This window comes from Eumetopias jubatus, unplaced genomic scaffold, assembly GCF_037043125.1.
Source record: "Eumetopias jubatus isolate StellerSeaLion01/CBP00866 unplaced genomic scaffold, mEumJub1_p1.0 scaffold_2, whole genome shotgun sequence".
In the NCBI taxonomy this organism is placed as follows: domain Eukaryota; kingdom Metazoa; phylum Chordata; class Mammalia; order Carnivora; family Otariidae; genus Eumetopias; species Eumetopias jubatus.
The window spans coordinates 47,125,631-47,148,909 of record NW_028274808.1 but is presented as its reverse complement, the minus strand read 5'-3'; the positions used below and the strand labels follow the sequence as shown (position 1 = coordinate 47,148,909).

At 43.4% G+C, this 23,279-nt stretch overlaps 1 protein-coding gene across 3 annotated transcripts in view; it reads right to left on the bottom strand.

Moving 5' to 3' along the window:
* The window catches only part of DOCK5 (dedicator of cytokinesis 5), a 202,951-nt gene that overhangs the window by 47,635 nt on the left and 132,037 nt on the right, over window positions 1-23,279 (bottom strand). For all 3 annotated transcript variants that reach the window (XM_028114206.2, XM_028114208.2, XM_028114209.2), the window contains exons 23-31: window positions 20,136-20,247; window positions 19,350-19,420; window positions 18,644-18,750; window positions 16,736-16,872; window positions 12,161-12,256; window positions 6,799-6,897; window positions 3,782-3,876; window positions 2,347-2,425; window positions 784-884 (exon numbers count right to left, since the gene is read on the bottom strand). In XM_028114206.2, coding sequence (XP_027970007.1) covers window positions 784-884; window positions 2,347-2,425; window positions 3,782-3,876; window positions 6,799-6,897; window positions 12,161-12,256; window positions 16,736-16,872; window positions 18,644-18,750; window positions 19,350-19,420; window positions 20,136-20,247 — 897 coding nt within the window. The remainder of the gene's footprint in view (window positions 1-783; window positions 885-2,346; window positions 2,426-3,781; window positions 3,877-6,798; window positions 6,898-12,160; window positions 12,257-16,735; window positions 16,873-18,643; window positions 18,751-19,349; window positions 19,421-20,135; window positions 20,248-23,279) is intronic.

Here is a 23,279-nt window from a genome sequence, read left to right as displayed (position 1 = left end):
AGGCCACAGGAGTCTGCTTTGTGAAGCGTGAGCGAGAGGTGCTGTGCCTGCAGTGTGGGTAAGTGCTGTTCTTGGGGATGGGAGCCCTGGCCAGCCTCAGTGCCTCTCCAAGTATGGATTCCATTTTAAAAATTTGGATGGGTGGGGCGCCTGGGAGGCTCAGTTGGTTAAGCCTCTGCCTTTGGCTCAGGTTATGATCCCAGGGTCCTGGGATTGAGCCCCGCATCAGGCTCCCTGCTCAGCGGGGAGCCTGCCTCTCCCTCTCCCTCTGCCCCTCCCCCGGCGTTCCCTCTCATTCTCTCTCTCTCTAAGTAAATAAATAGAATCTTTTTAAAAAATTGTAATGGTTGATGGGAAAATGAAGGGGGCCTTGAGAAAAGAGACATGAATTAGAGGAAATCTGAAGCCTATTAAATGATTCCATTAAGACCTATCTCACCAACAACATGGGGAGCCCCTGAACAGTAATGTTTCTGTGATACCAAAAATCCTGCTCTGAATAGAAATGGGAGAATCGGGGCGCCTGGGTGGCTCAGTCGGTTAAGCGTCTGCCTTCGGCTCAGGTCATGATCCCAGGGTCCTGGGATTGAGCCCCGCATTGGGCTCCCTGCCTGGCGGGGAGTCTGCTTCTCCCCCTCCCACTCCCCGTTTGTGCACTCGCTCACTCGCTCTCTCTCACACACGCTCTCTCTCTCTCTCAAATAAATAAAATTTTTTTTAAAAAAAAAGTAGAAATGGAAGAATCACCTTGCCAATCTTAAGCGAGTTTAAGAGGGCACTTACTTTTTGACAATTTTGTTGCGCTTGGCTTGAGAGAAGGTTTCAAGCTGAAGGGACTCGTGGGTGAGAAATGCTACTGCCAAATGGAAGTAATTGTTCCAGAGCTGCTCAAAATTGATTGTGTGGGTGAAAAGAAATGGAAAATAACATTAATATGGGTCAGAGTAAAACAGTGCCACATGGTAGAAATTTACTCACAGGGAGTAAGGAAGAAACAAAATAAAATCCACCAGGCCCCTTTTCCTTTCTCGTGTTTCAGTTATTCAGCCCTGAAAGTTTTAACACTTACTATTAAGTTTTTTTTTTTTTTTTTTTTTTAATCCAGACTATTCTATTTGTCTTTACTCCTGAGATAGGGGAAAACTGCTGCCAAGAAGTGCACCTATTTATAGTGAGTAGTTTGGCAATATGTATCAAAAGCCCTAAAATTCTGCCAACTTCTGAAATAGTAAATACTTTAGGACTCTATCCTGGCAAAATAATCATGGGTATTTAAAAATATTTAAAGCAAGGAAGGCCTTCACAGTGTTATTTAAATAACAGAAGATGGAAACAATCTAAATGTTCTTAAGAAGAATTTGGTTAAATAAATCATGGCCCAGGCATGCAATGGACTGTACTCAGCCATTAAAAATACTGTGAAAACATTTAATATCATTGAAAAGATGATAGAAAAAAATTATATTAATAGGTTGCCAAAGAACTGCACAGCTTGATTCCACTTTGGCATACACACACACACACACACACACACACATATATTATTTCTAACCAGCAAATCTAGATATTCCATTTTAGCTCATATAGACACACACACACACACACATACACACACACACACATATATTATTTCTAACCAGCAAGTCTAGATATTCCATTTTAGCTCATATAGACAAACACACACATATGTATGTATATATAAATACATATATAATCTCCTCTTCTGGTGACTCTCCACGCTTAAATTCCACAGATATAAACAAAGCCACATGACACAGCAAAAGCACATCACCAAGAACTGTTTGCACCACGGGAGCGGGGAACTTGTCTGCCTTCACCGGGGCCTAGAATGGTGCCCTGTGCCTATAAATACTCTCATATTTGTTGGATGAATGAAGATGGAGCTAGGAGTCACCTGTTTCACTACCACTTCGGATTGTCACACAAGTGTGTATATGAACCCCTCCTTAGAAACGAAACCACTCGTAGGCAGAGAAATGTCTGCATGTCCATCTGCAAGCACACGTGTATATGTGTATTTGTGTTATGTTAACAGCAGAAGGTAGGACTATTTGTCTTTCAATTTTTTTCTTTTTCCTTAGCCATATTTTCTACTATTACTTTAAAAAAAAAAACCTGTATTAGTTATACAGAAAGAAAAAACTCTACTTGATTGTGTCTGGAGGACAGAGTGACAGGAATGTATGCTTAAGGGAAAGGAGAAAAAACAAGAAAACTGTTTGCACTTGAAAATGATAAAATTTGAAGTGACATTTTCCAAAATGCCACAGTTGTCTTGCTGTGGCTGAGAATTCAAGGAGCTTCCTAGATGAGCAGCATGCTTACCTGAAGTTCAAAGCTTGTCTGATCCATGAAGAACTTTGTGAGAACCTCAGTAAACTGATTTATCGCACGGAGGAAAACTCTGTGGAAGGAAAATATCAGATAAGGAAGGCAACTTCCTGCTCTTCCAAACATCTCCCATCTACGTGAAGAACCAAAGCAATCTAAACCTGGATTTGGCAACATGAGACCCTTAGCTCTATCAAGGTCATCAGAGACCAACGCCAAAGTAGACTACAGCGGACGCTCAAGTGCAGTTTCTAGAACTGACTACAAGAGCCACTCAAGGCTGCATCACCATTTAGCCACTTGAGGGTAGAGCCGGGATGATCAAACAGGTGCCCTGAGCCTCAGACAGGGTTCCTTGCACTCTATTGTGATGCTTCTCTTTGCAAGTCTAGTGATACTGATGAGAGTTTTTCTTTAATCTGTACGTAGTTCAGAAGGGTTTTTCTAATCAGGTATGTGGAGTTAACAACTCTAAGAAAGGTTTACTTTATTTAGTTCTTTCAAAAAATTCTGAAATCTTATTTGATATCTATAAGTGTGTATATGTATATGTACATGTATATATACATGTACATATATACACACACACATATATACACATATATAAAATTCTGAAACTCTGAAAAGATACATATATTCAGTTCATTTTCCTCCCATTCACCAAGTATTTGTTACAGTCCAACAACTGCAAAGCACTGGCTTAGGTTTCGCCTTGAAAGAGAGGGTTCCTGGGCTGAAGATGTTTACAACTTGGTGGGGGTCACTTGTGAATCTGTAAATCTAACCATGACAACAATAAAGAATATGGAAAATTCAGTGGAGGGGCTATCAAAGAGGTACGGGACATCAAAGGAAGAGAATGCCACGTCCCGGTCAGAAAGGCTTCCTCTGGAGATGGCATTTGAGAAGGACGTTGAATGGTGGCAGGTTGACAGCCAGTGGTTACATGGGAAGGCACCGCAGGTGGAAGAAGCAGCCCAACAGAAGGCACAGAACACGTCCAGGGACCAGGAAGAGGCCAGTTTGGTTGGAGCGCAGGCTGTACACTGAGGGAAATAGTGGAAGGTAAGGCTAGAAAAGCAGGGTGGGCCAGGCCACAGAGGCCCTGCCTGTCCTGACGATGAAAGCCACAGGGAGCCATGGAAGGGCGCTGTGGGAGAGCCAGCAGGAGGAGGTAGACAGGAGGGCAATGAGGAGATTCCACCAAAGCTGAGAGCCCGAGGCAGGGCAGCTACGACAGCCCAGGGGAAAGCAAGAACACGAGCCCAGAACGAGCAGCCCAGCAACTGGAGGCTCCTTACTCTACCGAGCATGATGTCCCGCCCAGAGATTCAACAGCACTCTCTGAAGGTCGGATAACTGGTCACCTGGTCATGAGAGCCAAGTATTCAGGGTCAAAGGCTGCACGCCCAGCCCTGGGCCGTCTTACCTGCTCTGGGTCATATTCATGACCATCCAGTCTTTGGCGTAGACATTCTTTCCAATCAGATCCTTAAACATGATGAAAGTCTCCATGAGGAAGTCCTGCAGAGAACAAAGGAGAAACATTTGGGGGAAAACTAGGGGACAGGAGGGAGCATGGCATCAGAACAAGACGTCCCTGGTCCATCATTACAGCCTATCTTTTAAATAAGGGTTTTTAGGGACCTGACAAGGACAAAAATGATAAAACTGAGGCTGTGAAAAGGTAAAAGACTTGCTGAAGGCTGTAGAGACTGGGTGGTGGGAGAGCAGGAAAGAGAATGTGGGGTTCCGGACCCCAAATTTAGAGCCATGGTGACTTTGGCCCTCTGCTGCCAAGTTTGTCCAAACAGATCTACTGCACTTAAAATGAATTTACCAGCAATTGTGATACTTCTTGTAACTCTGAGCCCAATTCTCCTTTATTATTGTTAGAACAGAAGAAAACCACTATAAATAAAAAGCAAAGTCATAATTCTTCCTATTCCAGAAACATTCCCACGGGTAGCCCAGGGGAAGGGGCCTAAAGGGTCCTTAAAAAGCATCAGTAGCAGTGGGTTGCGATGACAGTAATAGCTTAATAACAAAAGAACAGAGAGCACAGTATCTGCAGAACAGCTATTCGACTCAAAAGGGGACTGTGAGCAAAAAGCAACTTAGAACAATCTGGACTAAAAGTCAAAGCTAAAAAGTTCTGAAAGCCTTTTATTTATTAGTTAGTTAAATTTAGACATTTTCCACTTGGATTCCGGAGTTGAAAATCCAGGCCAATTCCTCTGGCATTAAACCGCACAGTTCTATCTCATGGATTACATCATGTAGCAGAAGGAGTGCGGGAGTTGGGAAGCCTGGGTTCTGTTTTCAAACGCTGTTCCTCCGAGACGGTGGGCAAGATGGCCGCCACAGAGCACCGGAGTGCCAACAATCCTGGCTGTCAAGTCTCTGCGACCTTTGACTCTTCCTCCGGTTCAGTGGAGAGTCAAACTTTTCTATCTTCAATTCTCAAATCATAGACATACCTCATGAGTTTTAAAATTTTTTGTCATCATATATTTGAAGTATACCCACCAATTTATTAACTATTCTATTAACTCTCCCAAATCAGTAAGTATTCGTGGTTTGTGAAGCAAGCATTATGTTTAGAGGCTGGTCATCCACTCCTGATCTCGATTCTACATTCAACTCCTGGTAAACTAATTTAACTGGAAATAGTGATGGTATAATGAAGGTAATTCACAGACTGTCCCAGGCCTTACTTTATCTCCCGCTTCCCAATGTCTTCCAAGTGATTTACTCAGAAGGCAGCAGGAGGGAGGGAAAGGACAGTCCACTGGAAGTCAAATGGCCTAGCTGTACGCCGCAGGCTTGCCCCTGACGACAAAAGTTCCCTCATGCGGATAATAATCCTTTTTAAATTAGATAATACAGGGGAAAGAGCTTACCCTTGTTTGGAAGACAGGAGTTAAACCTGGGTTTTTTTTGCTTACTTAATGGAACCAAATTGTCAAAAGATTGAATTTAGTTTAACTTCCCTTATTCTACCTGCTTTCTGAAGGAATAGTCACTAAACTATAATAATAAAGTTTTTATTATTATATAATAAAAGAGACAATATTAAAATTACTATTATAAATAGCTGGCTTCATAGGCATTAACCACATGCCAAGCGCAAAGCTTGGTAATTACCAGGTGTTGAGTCAATCGATACTCATTTATGTTAACCCTCAAAATAAGTGCTAGCTTATAGACAAGGAACCTGAGCTTTACTGAGGTTAAACAGCTGGGCCAAAATTTCATAGGAGGAAGTAGAATGGCCAGAATGGATGTTCTAAAGCCTGTGCTCTTAAACCACTATACCTTCTGCCTATGGAGGAGAAATATTGCTACCCTCAGCTTCCCTCCTCTGTTCCTAATTCTCTTGCCCTTGGTCTCTGCGGGCACAGTGACATATTGCTACAGGTCCCTATACCATCCTGCCTGCCAGAGCATGGCTTAAGTGGAGGCTCATGGAGGCCTCCAGATTAAGCCACATGCCATTACCACCACTACTACTACTACAGACTACTACTACTAGAGAAGAGCGCTCTCTCTGCTGTTCCTTGTGTGTTTTTCCATCATGTGGACCTCACAGAAAGGAAGGCGATTGGCAGAGAAGGAGCTGAACATCCTTGGGTGTACAGGCTACATACTACCAGTATAGTATAAATAGAAAGAAGACTGGAAAATGCACAGATGGTGGGAGATCGTCCACAGCAAGGACTAGGGCAACAGGACACTGGATTGCTGAGCCAGCTGTGTCAGGCCCACTGCTTTACAAGATGATACTTTCAGGCACTTGTTAACGCCACTAACAATTCCCTAAGGGGAAGGATCCTGGGGAAGCAGCCAGAGGCCTAAATTTGTGTCTTGGGCAACCTTTGGTTGTGTGCCGAATAGTAATCATGGGAACAATTTTCTGGTTGAAAACAAAAGAGAATGGAATATTGTCAACTGAAGGTGACTGATACTTGCCAGAGGGCAAATATCACCTTACAGGTGTTATAAGGGGCAAGTATGACCTCTTCTTGTTTCCCTTTCCAGGGACTACTGAAAAGGATGATGCCAACCACATCTCCGAAGCAGTACCGTGCACTCTCTGCCTCCTAGAATCCTTGCCATGGCGTAACAGCTAGCTCTGAAAATGAGGTACTACTCTCTTCTGAGAGCAAAACAGATCTCCCAAATGGTTCCAAGTAAGGGTTCTCCCTAGATCCAAGAGACTCAGAGGGTGGGTGAGGGCCTCTCGGTACGTTTTGTAGTCTTCAAATGCTATCACAGAGAGAAAATAAGAATCAATCCTTCCCTTTTTGTACTCACTGTGGACAGTCATGCAGGACTGGAGGTGGGTAGGAAGGGAATTCGGGACTCATGATGCTCAGTTTTGTTTTTGTTTTTGCCCAATATAAGAAGTCTTAGCGTTACCAGGACCCAGTGAAGACAACTTACAACGAGGTCTTGTCTGGTCTTGAAAGTGCTGATATAGTGGCTGTAGTGACTGTCATCCATCTGCCTCAGGGTCGCAATCATACACGCCACAAAGCTCCCCTGGAAGGACAGGAGACAACAGATCCAAGACCCCTCAGACCACCAGCTGACAGAACAAGGTTTGTGCACAGGTACTCTGGCTGTCTCCCAACCAGTTACCAAAAACAGGGACCCTACCAACCTGGAAACATTGTGCGTGCTGAAGGCCTAAAATGCACACACTTTGCTGTTTCTGCTTAAAATAACCTCCTTCCAGGTTTGAGTTAAGGAATGTGGAGGGCTCTGCTCGGCCCTTTAATAGTATGACTTGCAGAATCCCGTAGGTCAACGGACACTGACTCTGAGATCTCAGCTAGATCACTAGTTGAAATACCACCACCTGGGGCCTTTGAGTTTCTTGTTGAGACAGAGTTGTAGTCCATGGAGAAATGTCTGAGATAGTACAAATTTAATTTTGGAGGAATGCAAGGAGAAAAAAGAGATCGTAAAACTGAGAGCGGAAGAGCATAGAGATGGGGAAATGAGTGCTCCCAGCTAGAGCACTTCAATGTCGTTCTTCCAGTAACAGAATCCTTCAGACAGTTACTTCCAGCATGTTATGCGTGTGTGATTACAGATGGGGTTTGAAGAAAGGGACTGAATAACTTGATGATTAACATCAATTTATATTTTTGAAGTCAGGCATTACACATTCTATGTGCTTTCCTCTCATCCAATCATATTTGAATCACACACTTAATTTTCTGGCCAGAGGGCAACTATCTAGGGGAGAATGCCCTCCTGTACTTACAGAGTTATTTAAATGAATTGGCATAGAGAAGATGAATACACAGCTATTTTGGGGATGGAAGGAATGACTTCCTAAACACAAACACAATGAAAGAATACTCTGAATGAATGCCTTAGTCTCTTTGGTTTAAAAAGTTTTAATTTTTCTAATTATAAAAGCAATGGAAATTTATTGTCCGAAGACTTCTGACACACAGTGCCAAACCACAGAGTTTGCATTCCTGTCATTATCATACTACTGGCTTCTCCAGGCCTTTGCCTATTCTAGGTCTCTGCGTTTTATTTAATTTCATTTTTGGTTAATTTGCATTTCCTTTGTTCCGAATTACATATTCTGTCTCCTTGTTGGTTGGCCATTTGTTTTTCTCATTTTGCTGTTTGCTCATATTCTTTACCCATTTTTCTACTAAAATATCCTTTTTTTTAATGGTTTGTAATAGGTCTTTGTATATTAAGGCTATTAGCCACTCGGCACAGATTTTACAAAATAATTTTTGGAGTTTGGTGCTTGACATTTAATTTGCTTACATATATATTTTCCCATATAGGGGTTTAGTTTTTTTACCTAGTAAACTTTATCTTTTTTTTTCATAGTAGCCTTTCTATTTTTAAAAATTCATGAATCTCTTTTTTCTTAAAAATAGGTATAGAAAAAGAGGTATGGGTAAATGGAATTAAGAGCACACTTATCATGACGAGCACTGAGAAGTGTGTAGAATCGTTTTGGTTTTTTTTTTAAAGATTTTATTTATTTATTTGACAGAGAGAGAGAGAGACAGCGAGAGAGGGAACACAAGCAGGGGGAGTGTTAAGAGGGAGAAGCAGGCTTCCCGCCGAGCAGGGAGCCCGACGCAGGGCTCGATCCCAGGACCCTGGGATCATGACCTGAGCCGAAGGCAGACACTTAACGACTGAGCCACTCAGGTGCCCCTAGAACTGCTGAATCACTATTCTGTACACCTGAAACTAATATAACACTGTGTTAATTATAATGGAATTTTTAGAAGTATAGATTATGTTTTCTTCTAGGTGCTTCATTTTTTTTTTTTTTACATTGAACTTTCATTCCATCTGAAATTTATTTTTTTGGATATAGCATGAAATAAAAGTCAAACTTTGTTCCACATTGTTCATAATTTTCCAAATCACATTTACTAAAAATCTTCACTTTCCCTACTGAAAGGTAATAGAATTTTCATATAATCTAAAGTTGCCTTTTAAATTCTCTCAGTTCTGTTCTGTGGATTTATGTCTATTCCATAAGTCTGACACTATTTTAATTATTGTAGCTAATTATAATGTAGCCAATTATAATGTAGCTAAATATAATGTATATTGTAGCTAACTATAATGTAGCTAAATATAATGTAGCTAATTATAATAAATCTGACAGGCAAGCCCCCCACTATTACTTCTATGTGGCTATTCATTTATGTGTATATTGTATTTATCTTCTTAAAAGTTTTAATTTATTTATTCATTTAACTTGGGGCTCAAACTCACAACCCCGAGATCAAGAGTTGCACACTCTTCTGACTTAGCCAGCCAGGCGCCCCATCTTGTATTTATTTTTACTCTCATATTTTTGTGACTGAGTTAAATGGGATTTTTCTTTTACAACCCCTAAATAGCTACTGTAGTTATATAGAAAGGCCATTGAATAGTTTAATAAATTGTTCATTACTTCTGTTAAAATTTTGTTAGGTCTCTTGGGTTTCCTAGAAATGGTAGTCATTTCACTAAAAATGACAATTATGAAGATTATTTTCTCCTTTTTCAATAGTCATACTAAGTTCATACATATAACGTGTGTATGTGTACGCATTTGTGTTATTACATTGGCTACAATTTATAGAAAAATGCTAAACAGTGTTGACATTTAACATCTTGATTCTCCTTTTTATGACCATCAAGTAATAGGTTGCCTAGTGATTGCATGTTAACATTTCCTTCCATTAATTTGGAATAGATGTTACATCCATCACATATATTTTGGCATCTATGGAAATAGTCATAAAGCTTTTTTCCTTTTGTTCAACTGATGTATTTTATTAACAGATTCTTTACTGAAAATATTCTTTTTCTTTTTTTCTTTTTTTTTTTTTTAAGTAGGCTCCATGCCCAGTGCCGGGCTTGAACTCACGCCTCTGAGATCCAGGCCTGAGCTGAGATCAAGAGTCAGATGCTTAACAGACTGAGCCGCCCAGGCGCCTCTAACAGGTCCTCTAATACTTAACTATTCTTGAGTATGAGAATAAGCTCAATTAAGCCACATATATCTATATTCATTCACTTATTTATTTCTTTATATGTTCTTTAAACACATGGCAGCAATGGGTTGACAATAACAATGAAGGGGTCTAGGTCTACACCTTTAGTACGGGATCTGAATCCTTTCATGTTTTGGATCGCCTGGAGTCTTAACCTAGTGGGTACCTCTCTACATTCCTATTTGGACCAGCTCTGTCACCAGATGTGACTCTTACACGAGGGACATCTTGAGATTTCTGCCCTGGCCTTTGCCTCTGCCTGAAAGGCCCCTCCCCACACCTCCACACTACCCCCTCTACCTTCTCCAAGTCTTCTTCCAAATTTTCCCTTCTCATGAAAATCATTCTTAATCACCTCGTTTAAATTTGTAACTCTCCCACCTTGACTGCCCTCATCCTCTCATTTTTTTTCTTCATGGCACGTATCCTATTTTTTGTTACTGGTATTTGCTAGAATATAAACTTCGCTAAGGTAGTGATTTTTGTCTGTTTTGTTCCCTAATCTCCCTCCAGTGTCTAGAATTAGTTCCTGGCTTATAGTAGTTTCTTAACACCTATTGGTTGAATAAATAAATGGCTTTTATTGACTATCACCATTTGGAATGGTTCTTTGCCTTCTGTCCTCTAAATAAGATCAAATCGTAGCTTTTAGCAGCATAAGTAGAAGATGCTTCATTTTAATGATACAGTATGGTCTTCCAACAGCTACCTCTGGTTGCAAAGGTACTTCTTTGACATCTAACTGAGGCCCAGGAGGTGGAGAGGGAGGGACCAGGGCAACCAGATGTTTCTAAAAACATGCTCATCACAAGTTCTTTCAAACATTTCTTTTTCTTTGAACCAAAAGGGCTGGATGGTACCACAGGGCACCAATCTACAAGCATGCTACACAGCAGTGGAAATGCAACGCAGGGGAAGATGGAACTGATCAGAATTCCCCTCCTCGCGACTACAGTGCATAGTTGGAAAACATAACCTGGTAAGCTGCCCAGGGTGAGGGCGGCCGCCATGCACGGCCTCAGCAGCCGACTGGCTGCCTGGGACCCAAACCCCCATTCAACCCCCTGGTGGTCTTGCAACCTCAGGCAGGTTTCTTAGCCTCTTTCTGCAAGTTTCCTGATTTGAAAAATGCAGCTGAAGGGCGACCTATCTTCTGAGATCTGTGTGAGGCTTCCATGAAATGTAAAGTGGTGGGGCACCTGGGGGACTCAGTCAGTTAAGCGTCTGCCCTTGGCTCAGGTCATGATCCCAGGGTCCTGCTCGGCAGGGAGCCTGCTTCTCCCTCTCCCCAACTTGTGCTCTCTCTCAAATAAAATCTTAAAAAAAAATAAAAAGAAAGAAATGTAAAGTGCTTAAAATAATTTGATTAAAAAAAAAAAAAAAGACCCAAACCAGCTAATGACTACTAGTATTATCATCACTACAGCTAGGAGTACTAATACTGTTCCTATTATCATTCTAACAAGGGTAGATCCAGAGGAGCATGTGAGATTTAGAACGCAATTACTTGAGATAACAGAGGAAGGACTGAATGTAGCCACCACAACCCTTCATCTTCTGCTCACAAAAGCTCATGCTGTCCTTAAATGAAATATTCAACAAAGGGCGCCTGGGTGGCTCAGTTGTTAAACGTCTGCCTTCGGCTCAGGTCATGGTCCCAGGGTCCTGGGATCGAGCCCCACATCGGGCTCCCTGCTCAGCAGGAAGCCTGCTTCTCTCTCTCCCACTTGCCCTGCTTGTGTTCCCTCTCTTGCTGTGTCTCTCTCTGTCAAATAAATAAGTAAAATCTTTAAAAAAAAGAAATAGTCAACAAATATTAAAAGAGCATGAGGTCAAATGGGTACTGAGTTTGCCTACCTGGGGAGCCCACACATCTCAGTCTCTGCTGGATCGTATTACAACAGGCTTGTCTAATGTTCAGAACGGATCTGTACACTTTGTGTTTACAGGGTCCCCAATAACTCTCCCCCCTTAACCTCTCCCACCATCCTGTTGGAGCATTTTCCCTCGAGAGAAAAATCAGTGTTGGAATCAAGATCTGCAGGCAGTTAGAACCAAGGTCACTCATCCTGGAGGGCTGGAAAGTTCTAGAGCCTGCTCATTGCCCCTGGCAGCTGTGACACACAGCGTGCAAGCAGACGGTGAACTGGAATGAGTGGGGCCTGTGGGAATCTGGTCCCAAGACGCTGGTCCAGAGGACTCCCAATGGGCAGGTGGGACACTGAGAAGCCGCAGTGGCTGCCTGGTCCCAACATGATACTCACAATATGGGGAGATTGTCGGCTCATCCCAATTACGGTCCGGTTGATCCTTCTCAGCAGCCGTTCCATTATCAGCTGGATGTGCATCGCCGTGGGGCCCTGTGGAGGAAACACGGGAATTGACCCCACTTCTTCTGACTCAGCTTCACTTTTCATCAACTGACCTTTGAAAGGTGAGTTTTCTCTTAAGTCTCATTCTGGCTCTTCCCTGCAAAGCAATCTCTTGTCCAAAAAGGGAAAAAGAAGTTCACAGATGAACACATACTGTTACTTGGGAATCAGTTGAAAATGATTAGGTATGCCATGTAAAAGCTGAGTGTGGGGATGCAGGGGAGAACACCTCCCTAGTAACCCAGACCATCTGCGCTCACTACAAGGTCACTGTGACCACCAACTCAATGTAGTTCTGGGGGGACACCCCTGGCATGAGAAGTCAGTCCTGATGCTGAGTACATGGGGTGGCCCAGGAGAACTAGGCATGTGCATGGGAATGAAAAGGTAAAAATTCAACATTCTTGCCACCTTCTGTGTAGGAGGAAAAAAAACCCAAGAAATTCAAGTCAAGGAGATTGGTATTGACTGAATGTATGTGTTCAAAAGTCATATGCTGGGGGCATCTGACTGGCTCGATCGGTAAAGCATGTGGCTCTTGATTTGGGGGTTTTGAGTCTGAGCCCCACACAGGGCACAGAGATTACTTAAAAAAAATTTTTTTTTTAGCTAAAAAAAAAGTTTTGGAAACCCCACAAAAGTCATATGCTGGTGCTTTAACTTCTCATGTGATGGTATTTAGAGATGGATTTGGGGGAGGCAATTAGGTCATGAAGGCAGGGCCCTAGTCTTAAGGGTTAGTGTCCTTATAAGGAGACACCAGAGAGCTGGCCTTTTCTCTTGCCACACATATACTGAGGAAAAGCCACGTGAGGACAGAGAGCCAGCAACCGTCTTCAGGCCAGGAGGGGCCCCCCCCCGCCAGGAACTGGACTGCACGGGCACCCTGACTTTGGACTTCCAGCCGCCAGAACCACGGGAAATAAATATCTGTTGCTTAAGCTGCTCAGTCTAGGGTATTTTGTTTTGGCAGCCTGAGAAGAATAACACAAGAATTTAATATTTTGACTTTGTCATGTGTCACTCTGAGCAATTATTTAACTTTGTTGAGCCTCTGTTTTCATAGCTGGGATAAAAAAGTTTCCCTTACAGGAATTAGCTGAGCTGGTGTACACAACAAAGAGTGCCTCACAAGTACGTATTTTTTTTTTTTTTTAAGATTTTGTTTATTTATTTGAAAGAGAGAGGTAGAGCACAGAGGGAGATGGAGAGGGAGAAGCAGACTCCCTGATGAGCAGGGAGCCCGATGTGGGACTCGATCCCAGGACCCCAGGATCATGACCTGAGCCAAAGGCAGATGCTTAACTGACTGAGCCACCCAGGGGCCCCACAAATACGTATTCTTTATTTTTCCTTCTCTCCTTCTTGTGACTCGATGTTATACTCATTCAGCTCCAAGTTAGCAATATTCAACCTTGTCTTTCAAAACTTTTATCCATTCTTGCTTCATGATACATATTTTGAAACTCCTAGTTAATGCTTCAAATAACTAAATCACTACTATATATAGTTTTATTAAAATATCAAGTATTGTTAGCTTCCCTTTCGTGCCTCCCTTCTTTCCTTCTTTGTTTTTATTATATATTCACTTGCTTCCCATTTCTTTGAGGGAACGTGATCCATAAACGCTGCCTCTCTGTTGAGGCATTTTACCCTCTATTATGTAACAAGACCACACCCCAGACCTGGCTAGGTGTGTGAGTCCTGTGCTGGCCCCGCGTGGAGGTAGGAGAAGGAATCAGGCATTCTCGGCCCTTCAGGGAGTCACCTCCAGCAGGAGAGCTGGGGCTTGAAGATAAATAAGCAAAACACTGGATCCTCCTAGAAGGTCAGCTCCATGAAGGCAGGCTCTTGCTTCTCTTCTTCACTGCTGCACCCTTAGACCTATCACAGTGCCCAGAGCGAGGGAGCTGTTTAAGACCTGTCTGCGAACTGAATCATAACTCAAGATACAAAACGATAAGGACCTTAAGCAGGATGTGAGGAGAGCACAAAGGGAAGCAGCAGACTGGGGGACTTAGGGCAGGACTGCACCAGGAGTGACCCCATGGAGGTGCTTACTGCAGCTAGACTTTGAAGAATTTGGACATTGTGCAGACACAGCTTTGGGAAAAGAGGAATCCTGGACTATTAAAAAAAAGGCATAGGAATCATGTCAGTAATTAGAGCCGGGAATTAACTGAGGAGATGAGGGGATAGGGGAAGACATACAGGGTTGGTCTGAACATTTAAGAATGCTTATGGTGGGGGGTAAAACTGTATCATTATCAACACCAAGAAATTATCAAATTTACTACTTTAACAGACGCTCCAGGATCAATAATCTTGAATGCTTCTGCTCATTACAGGGAACCTTATCAGGAAGACAAAAAAAAAAAAGTTTCTTCAACACAATTAAATCTTCCAGCATAAGATGTAAATACATTCAAGTCATTTCCAAAGAGTCCTTCTGTGTGGTAAGAAGGCAGGCAAAGATATTATATTAAAATTTTTATATTAAATATAAATCTTCACATTTAATTAATTTTATATTTATGTTATATAAATATATAAATATATTTATATTAAATATAAATTTTGTTAAATTTATATTAAACAAACATAATTGTATAATTATTTATATACATTTATATATTTTATATGTAATTTATGTTTATATATTTATATATTATTTATTTATATGTAAATATATATTTAACAATGCATAATTATATATTTATAAGTATAATAAATCAATATAATTTTATATTAAATTTATATAAATATAAATATTTTTATAATTTATGTGTTGTCACAATATAATATATAGTATATAATACATATTATTTTTATATAATATATAATAATACATATTTAAATGTAAATATAAATTTACTATAACAAATTTATATTAAAAAAGATATATTAAAAACAAAACATGGGGTGCCTGGGTGGCTCAGTCAGTTAAGGGACTACTTTTCCCTCTCCCTCTGCCCCTCCCCACCGGCTTGTGCTCTAATAAATAAATAAAATCTTTAAAAAACAAAACAAAACAGTATCAGATGTGGAAGAGATCTAAGAGGCCATCTAGAACAATCCCTACATGTTATGGAATGGGAAACTGAGGCACCTGCAGATTTGTCTAAGGATACAGAGCTACACATGCGAATACCAGCACTAGAAAACAAACAGCCTGATTCCCATGTTTCAGGTTAGCTTTGGATCATATACATAAACACTTCTAGAACACACTGGAGCCCTGCCAAAACCAAAGTCCCTGGCACACTGTTGCCAACCATAGCTTGGAGCTTCATTTTAGTATTTTGATTACCGAGTCATAAGAGTTACTTTTTAAAAATATTCTTATCATTATGAGCTGATTGGTCACATTTATTTATTTGTTGTAAAATCTTCGGTTAGGAATCAAATCCCCAATCATAAAATTCCTCGGGGAAATTTATTATATTTTATGTGGTTTCTAGAAACACGTTTAAGAAAAAAAAAAGGGGGAACATGACCTATAGTTAATAAATATCCAATAAATAATACAAATTGTAAGGTGTGCTTCAGGGGCTCGGGTAGAGAAGCCAATGGCGTTCTCCGGCACCTCCACGGCTGAGGCGCGAATTAGCAGAAATGCAGACGTGCCCATGTGAAGATGAGCAGATGAGGCCAAACTGGGGTGGACCGGGAAAGGTGACCTAAGTATTTAGCTACGGGAAACTGACAGAGTGTTCTTCAGCTCCTTTAGCAGAAGTGAATCTAAAGATATTGGTAAGAGAACGGGCGTAGGCAAAGCCAAGAGTGTTTTCACTGTTCTGTGGGAACACCGGTGCCAGGTAGCCATTGTGGGGGGGAGGGGGGTAAGTATGGTTTGTGCTCAGCTGGACACATTCTGCCAACTTGTCCAGCCTCCTGAGAGGCGACCCTGCCTAGGCTATGGTCTGTGCTATCTCTAGAGCAAGGTAAATCCAGGCTGATGCAGCCCCAGGGTTTCAGGGAGGATGGGTGCCCAGGTCAGAGAGACGATGGGAGGTAAGAGAACACATCATTTCCACTAGGCTCCAAAAGGAAGGATCGGTGTCAGGGAGAGTATAAAAATGAGCGCATCTCAGAAGCTCGGGCACATCTACAACAGTCCTATCGTACCAGAGGTAAAAGAGGGCCGAGGTTTCTGCATAAAAAATCTAAACAGGGCTCTGATTCCTCAAAGCCCCCTCAGGGATCTCAGTGGTGGACAAGCGGGGAAAACCAGCCCACAGCAGGTACCCCAGTAAGCGGACATCTCCTGGACCTAGATTTGCAGCGCAGGCTCTGGCAAGAGGCAGCCCCTCCGATCACCTCAAAACCAGCCCAGCCTGCCCCAGTACCCAGGTTCTAAATGGCCTGGGCCAAGCCCTGAGACGAGGAAGGCCCTGAAGTCATTCTTGCCCGAGGCAGAGGGACCCGTGTGTGCTGTGGTCTGCATCAGGCGATGATTCAACTCACCACATCCTTCCTGTCCAGCACTTCCAGGATATTGCTCAGAAGCTGCGAGCTGGCCTCATGGTCTGGCTTGCTGGAGTTGTCATCTAACTGGCCGCTGAGCTGGTCGATCAGCAGCGGCAGCAGCACCTCTCTGCACTCTGGGGGAGAAAGTGCACCCAGCTCACCAGCTGCAGCAGCCTCCCCTGAGGTGCCCCACTTCTGCCTGCAACTTTCCCTTGCCCGATACCACAGCTGACCTCTGAGCTCCACCCAGCAGGGGCACAGCATCCTAGGCATGGAACTGCAGCCCTGTGACTCGACTTTAAAAGCTAAGAAAAGTACACCGATCACAGGCACATAAACAAAAAGGTTTAGCGTATTCAACAATGTCTTTAGCTTTTTTTAAAAAAAAATGCCAACTTGACAGCTGAAGGCTAAGTCCTACGAAAGGAATAAATTCAGCAGGTCACATTTTTTTAAAAAATTGGAAAGTTTCCACCTGATGGAGAGAATTTACTCTAAAATTTGTATAAATACTAAGTGAGATTTCCTAGGACATTTCAATGTGTTTCAAGGACATTCTGATCATGTTTTTGCAGGCAAATGGGCTTCACAACATAAGGGGTTATCTTTCTATGATGTCTTCCTTCTGGGATCCTTGCTATTAGAAGACATTATTATGATGAGGCCAGATGTTCTGGACGCTAACGGAAATGACTGTTAACAGTGAGAATACTTCCTCTAATTGGAACACATAGTGCGTGCTTGCTCTGGTGCTCAAACACCCCATTTTTATCATCTCATGTATCCTTTCTGCATGCTTCGAGGCAGAGATAGCATAGCATATTAAGATGTCTAGTAATATTATGTTTTCTACTTGAGAGCATTCACTAGCTTTATGCACATCCCCAACTGTGCCCTTGTAACAGATGGAATTTCTAAGCAAAAATTCATAGGGTCAGAAAGTATCAGAGCCAAAAGAGGCTACTGATATGATCTAGTTCAAATTCTTCCCTCCATGGAAATGGAGGCTAAGACTTACAAAAGTTCCTCGTGTGCCCAAAGTTACATAACCAGCCAGGTGCAAGGCCAGGAGGCCTGCCACCAACAACCCACTCACCTTTCCCTATTTCTGAAGAGTCTTATTGGTCCTCAGACCCTCCAGGCAATACATGCAACATGGGGTCACCCTCTGGGAGCCTGTGACCTAGTGGTAGCTCCAAAAGAAATTCCCAGAGCAGCCCCTCTCTAGCCAGTCTTGGGTTTATTGGAGAAAGACCAGATATTGGACCTCTTCTCCATATCAGCTTTGGGACAGGAGCACAATGATTTAGACTTGCTGGCTGTATGCTTGCCTCTAGTTACAAAATGAAGAGCATCTCACCCACGTACGATTTTTCTCTCCTCCATGCCTTCTGGCTCCCCCACGAAGCCCTCCCTGACCAAAACCTGTGACTTCCAGCGTTTGCCAATTTCTGTGGTGTAAATATGACCACTGTGACCCATTTTCAGCTCCTCATGTGACATGACCGAGCATGGAAATTAAGAAGAGACACACACAATCCGCCCCCGAACCAGGACGGGGTGGGGGGCCAGCACACCCCTACGCGGCTGCCCCCTAGCTTTTCAGGTTATGCAACGAGTACAGGTCGACGAAGACACATTTGTTGAAGAGAACCATCTTTCCTGCTTGCCTGCTACTTTCTGGGGTGGCCCATTTTGAGGACCAAGTTCTCTTAATTAATGAAAGACTGGACTGTTCTCATTAAAAAAATGCACGGTTTTATTCTCTTAGATCCTTTTGGGAATACTAAACTGACTTTGCACCTTAAAACTGGTTTCTCAGGAGGTCCTTAAGTGCCAACCAACTACTGGCAATGTCATTAGCAGCAAGAATTTCGGTGCATGGTAGTTTTGGTGGGGACATACCGGACTGCCAGAAAAGATTGCTCTCCACTATCTTGGTCATGCAGTTCAGTTTCTGGCGAACTAACTGGTTGTCAGGGATGCTTTGAATGAACTTGCAGAAGAGCACGCTGCAAGAGAGATCCCAGAGGTTAGTATTTTCCTTCTGTCACACTGAAGGTAACATTCCACGGCTCTCCTCGACTCTGAGATCCGGGCTTGGAGAGTTTTCCCTGGAAATCTCTCCCAATGCCCTGCGAGTCTGCCCCTTGGAGGTAAAGCCGAGACTGGGTTGCACACGCGCTGCAGCGCTCAGCCTCAGAGCCACCTCTATTTAAACCGCCCAAGCACAGTCACAGCCACCCGGGCTCTGTGGATCTGCCTGAACACTCCTCTTCTGCACAACCCTTTTCTGGCTAACTCCACCCCGGTGTCGCTCACCATCTGACTTTGCATTGCTGGGTGCTTAGGGACAGGGCTGGAAGCGTATTATGTACTTTCTTCTGGAGTTAATTTCACGTCTGCGTGTCTTGATTCCCCAGAGAAAAGTGCAAACCTCTCTCAGGGGCAGGCTTTGTGTCTTCTTTTACATTTTCCACAAAAACTGAGCACCAGAAGGGGTTCAGTTAATACGTGTTAGAGGAATAAGAGAATGTGCGGCAGCCCAGGCCCCAGCCAAGCAGGGGAGCTGCTTCTTTGTTAAAGTCAGTGAACGTGCTCTGCTATTTACCTGAGCTCCACGGGATCAAACACAAGTTTGACGTCGTTAATGATACTAGGAAGGTACTTCAGAGCTGCCCCCTGTAAGAAAAATACCGAAAGGCAAATTCAGTTGCCAAGCAGGACAAATGCAGAATGTATTACTTAATCCCAGGAAGAAAAGGCTTGCATCTACATAGGGAACTGCACATAGATGCTCTCGCAGTAGAGAGGACAGATAAATGTTGCTAATGGTGATTGCCTAAAAGCTTTTTCCTAAGAGGTCAGATGGCACGGCCTTTTCTTTTTCTTCATTATCAACAGGTACTGTTTGTTTGGAATTCATTTTTCTATCTAAGGAGGTAGTTAAGATCTTGACATCTCCGTCACAAGGTGGCCATAAAGAACAAAGAATAAATCATGAAGTTTAGATCTGAATCCTTAGCGATGGCATATTTTACATGAAAAAATTACCAATTATGAACATGATGGTGACTTTGGGCTTCTGGGAAGAATGGGGGAACTCAGAATAAAAACCTGTTGTCTGTAACATTGGGATCAATTGGCTGAATTTACACACGCCACACAAGCCTTTGGTGGGATGTCTAAAAGCATAGTTTGTCTGTGGCAAACTGCCATTTGAGAATACAAACGGACATAAAAGTTAAAACACAGGTTCTCCTTTTACTTTTTGTAAGTACTAAAATTCACAGGCTTTCCGCGAATGATGATTCACTTTGCTTCTCTCCTACCGTGTCCAGTTCTATGTTGTCACAGAACCTCAAAAACGAGGTACCCAGGCTGATACCATGCTGACCTTGATCTTGACAGCTTCCTCCAGGGGCCTGTCCATTAGCATATTGAAAGCAAGAAATAACTGGCGGATTGAATTATTAAATTCATCTCCATCTTCGCTTTGGCCATAAAATCTTAATAGGAGAAAGAGAAAAGCGATCAGGTTTTCCATCTTTAACGACTGATTTTTTTTTTTTTTAAGATTTTATTTATTTATTTAACAGAGAGAGACACAGCGAGAGAGGGAACACAAGCAGGGGGAGTGGAAGAGGGAGAAGTAGGTTCCCCTCCGAGCAGGGAGCCTGATGCGGGGCTTGATCCCAGGGCTCTGGGATCACGACCTGAGCCAAAGGCAGACGCTTAATGACTGAGCCACTCAGGCGCCCCAGGTTTTCCATCTTTAAAAAGAAATTTTTGAAAAGATCTGTCGCCTAAGCAATGCTGCAGGCCCATGCCTCCCTGGTCACCACTTGAGACTGTGCAAAGGGAAGGTCAGAGGGTGCTCCAAGATGGTTTTGGGGAGACGCCCAGTAGGCTGACAAGATATTACCACCTGGACAAGAGCAGGTAGGAATTTTTACATAAAGTCCTACCACAGAGCTCTCCACTTGGTCCACTATGGTCAGCCAGTCGGGAAGGACTCCCTTGAAGCTCTATGAAGCTGTCTGTCCTAGCGGTGTATGGGCACTTCCAGCAGAGGGGGGAACAGCAGGAAGCTGCTCTGCCTGAAGGAGCAGATGAGCCCTGTGCGCATGCCCACCTTCCTCAGCTCATTAGCAGAACGCCCGATATGCAGGGGACTCCCCCAGCTCACTTTCCCAGCCCACACTCTTGCCACAGCCTATCCTCCAGCATCCCTCCTGCCCTCCTCCCTCGTTCTCCACTTCTACTCTCTCCGTCTCATCTCTTCAAGCCCTGATCATTTGAGCTGAGGTTTCAGACAATGGGTACAGAAGCTCCTCGAACCAGCAACCTTCTGAACCCAATCCAGTCTGCGAGTCCAGGAAAGCCAATCTTTACACTGAAATGGCCAGCTGGGTGCTGACCTGTTCTACAATCGGGCCTTGCGGCACACAGGTCCACCTCGCCTTCACTGATTCATGCTGGTTTTGATTAAGGCACTCTGCTTGTCTTCAGGATTTGTCCATCTGTTGAAAAGTTGGTTCTTTCTTATAAGTAGAAATCAGAGGTCTTTAGCCCATTTCTCAGAAACATGAAAGTCCCAAATTGTAGTCCAAGTGCATTTACACTGGGTGGCAATATTACCACCAACTGGTCAAGAGTAGGGATCATTTGGAATCAGGATTTTGTACACACACACACACACACACACACACGCACACATATTTAAGTTTGTCTGAATTCACCTACACCTTATAAGGGACTCGTGGAATGCCAACTCCCCTGAGAAAAGTATTCAGTCAGAGGGTTATTGGTCATTCTCAATTCATCCATTTAGCAGAACTAAAAAAGAACTTTACTTGCAACTTAGTCCACAAAGTATCTCAAAATTAACATACACAAAGCAGAATCCCCGATTCTCCTGATCCTCTTTAGTATTCCAAGTCTCGGCAAATCAGCACCCAAAACCTGGAAGTTATCAGGATTCTTCCCTTCTTCTCATCCTCCCACGGAATCTAACAGCAAGGCCACCTTGCATTCTGCACCTGTTGGAGACGGAGCCACTGTGTCTCACACTTGAACTGCAGCAACCCATTGTGTGCTCACCCAGGGTTTGCTCTTCACCTTTGATGATCCACTTTCCACTTAAGAGATGAGATGATCATTGGAAATGTAAGCCAGATGTTACCGCTTCTCTAACTGAAACCCTTCAATGGCTTCCCAGTCCACTTGGGTAAAATCCAAACTCCTTACTATGGACTGCCAAGTCCTACCTCGTTTGTCATTCGCCTGCCACTCCCCCCTCCCCCATTCCCATTCCCCATGCTCCAGCAGCACTGGCTTCTCCCGATTTCTCACACAGGCCCTACAGAACCTCGTGCACACTGGCACTCCTCCTCCCTGAGACCTTCACAGGTGGCCTCCTCCTGTTTGGTCTCAACTCAAATGCCAATTCCCGGAGACGCCTTCTCCCTCCCTGGTCATTATCCCCCCAAGGCCTCCCCAGCTAGCCCTTACCTATTTGAAATAATTTTAAGGTTTCTTTCTTCACTATTCGCCTCCCTGGCTTCAACCCAACCCACAAGCACCATCAGAGCTGGAACCTTGTTTCGTCTGCTTCTAGACCCCCAGGACCCAGACCAATACAGGGCATCCTCGGTGCCAGGCATTTAAATAGAGTGGACTAGGGGTGCCTGGGGTCTCAGTCAGTGAAGTGTCCAACTTCTCATGTTGGCTCAAGTTGTGATCTCAGGGTCCTGGGGTTGAGCCCCGCATTGGAATCCACACTCAGTGGGCTGTCTGCTTCTCTCCCTCTCGCTCTCCCTCTGTCCCTCCCCCCACTCGTGCATTCTTTCTCTTGAAACTCGATCAATCAATCTTTAAGAAAAAGGGCATGGGTGGGGGACACCAATACAAGACTGAGGTGGAGTTCTCAATGCCCTACCATGGGCAATTTACAATTTTAATTCTCCCTAGGTGTCTCCTGAATGGAGGTCAACTCCAGCCAGGAAATGAGCTCAGAAAGGAATTTAAGCTCTGAGGAGGGCAAAGAGGCAATGGAGGGGGTGTGGGGGTCTGGGGGGGGTGACATTTCATTTGTAGCTCCTGGACAGGGCCAGTAAATTGATGTCTATCTGATCTAAGCAATCAGAGAATGTAGATTTCCAGGCTTGCTTTCTCTGATCAAGCTCTTGTGTAACGAGAAACAATTGGAGGGGTAGAAACAATTGGAGGGGTGGGGATAACCATAAGCAGGTGCTCAGGGACCAAGTTCAACACAGCAACTCCCTTAGTTAATTTCATGGGCTACTTAACCACCCGAATCTTGGCTTTTCCGTTGTTCTTCTCCTAAATGATGTTGAAAACGATGGCTCAGATGCACTGCAACATTGTGAAGGGTGACACACTACTGAGTCATCAATGAAAAATATTTTTCAATTTCATAAATTAAGATTTCCGTTCTATGGTTTTATGAGGATTTTTATTCCTGGACATCAGGGTTTACTATACAAATGTTTAGGTTAAGGGAAATGTTCCCTCAGTG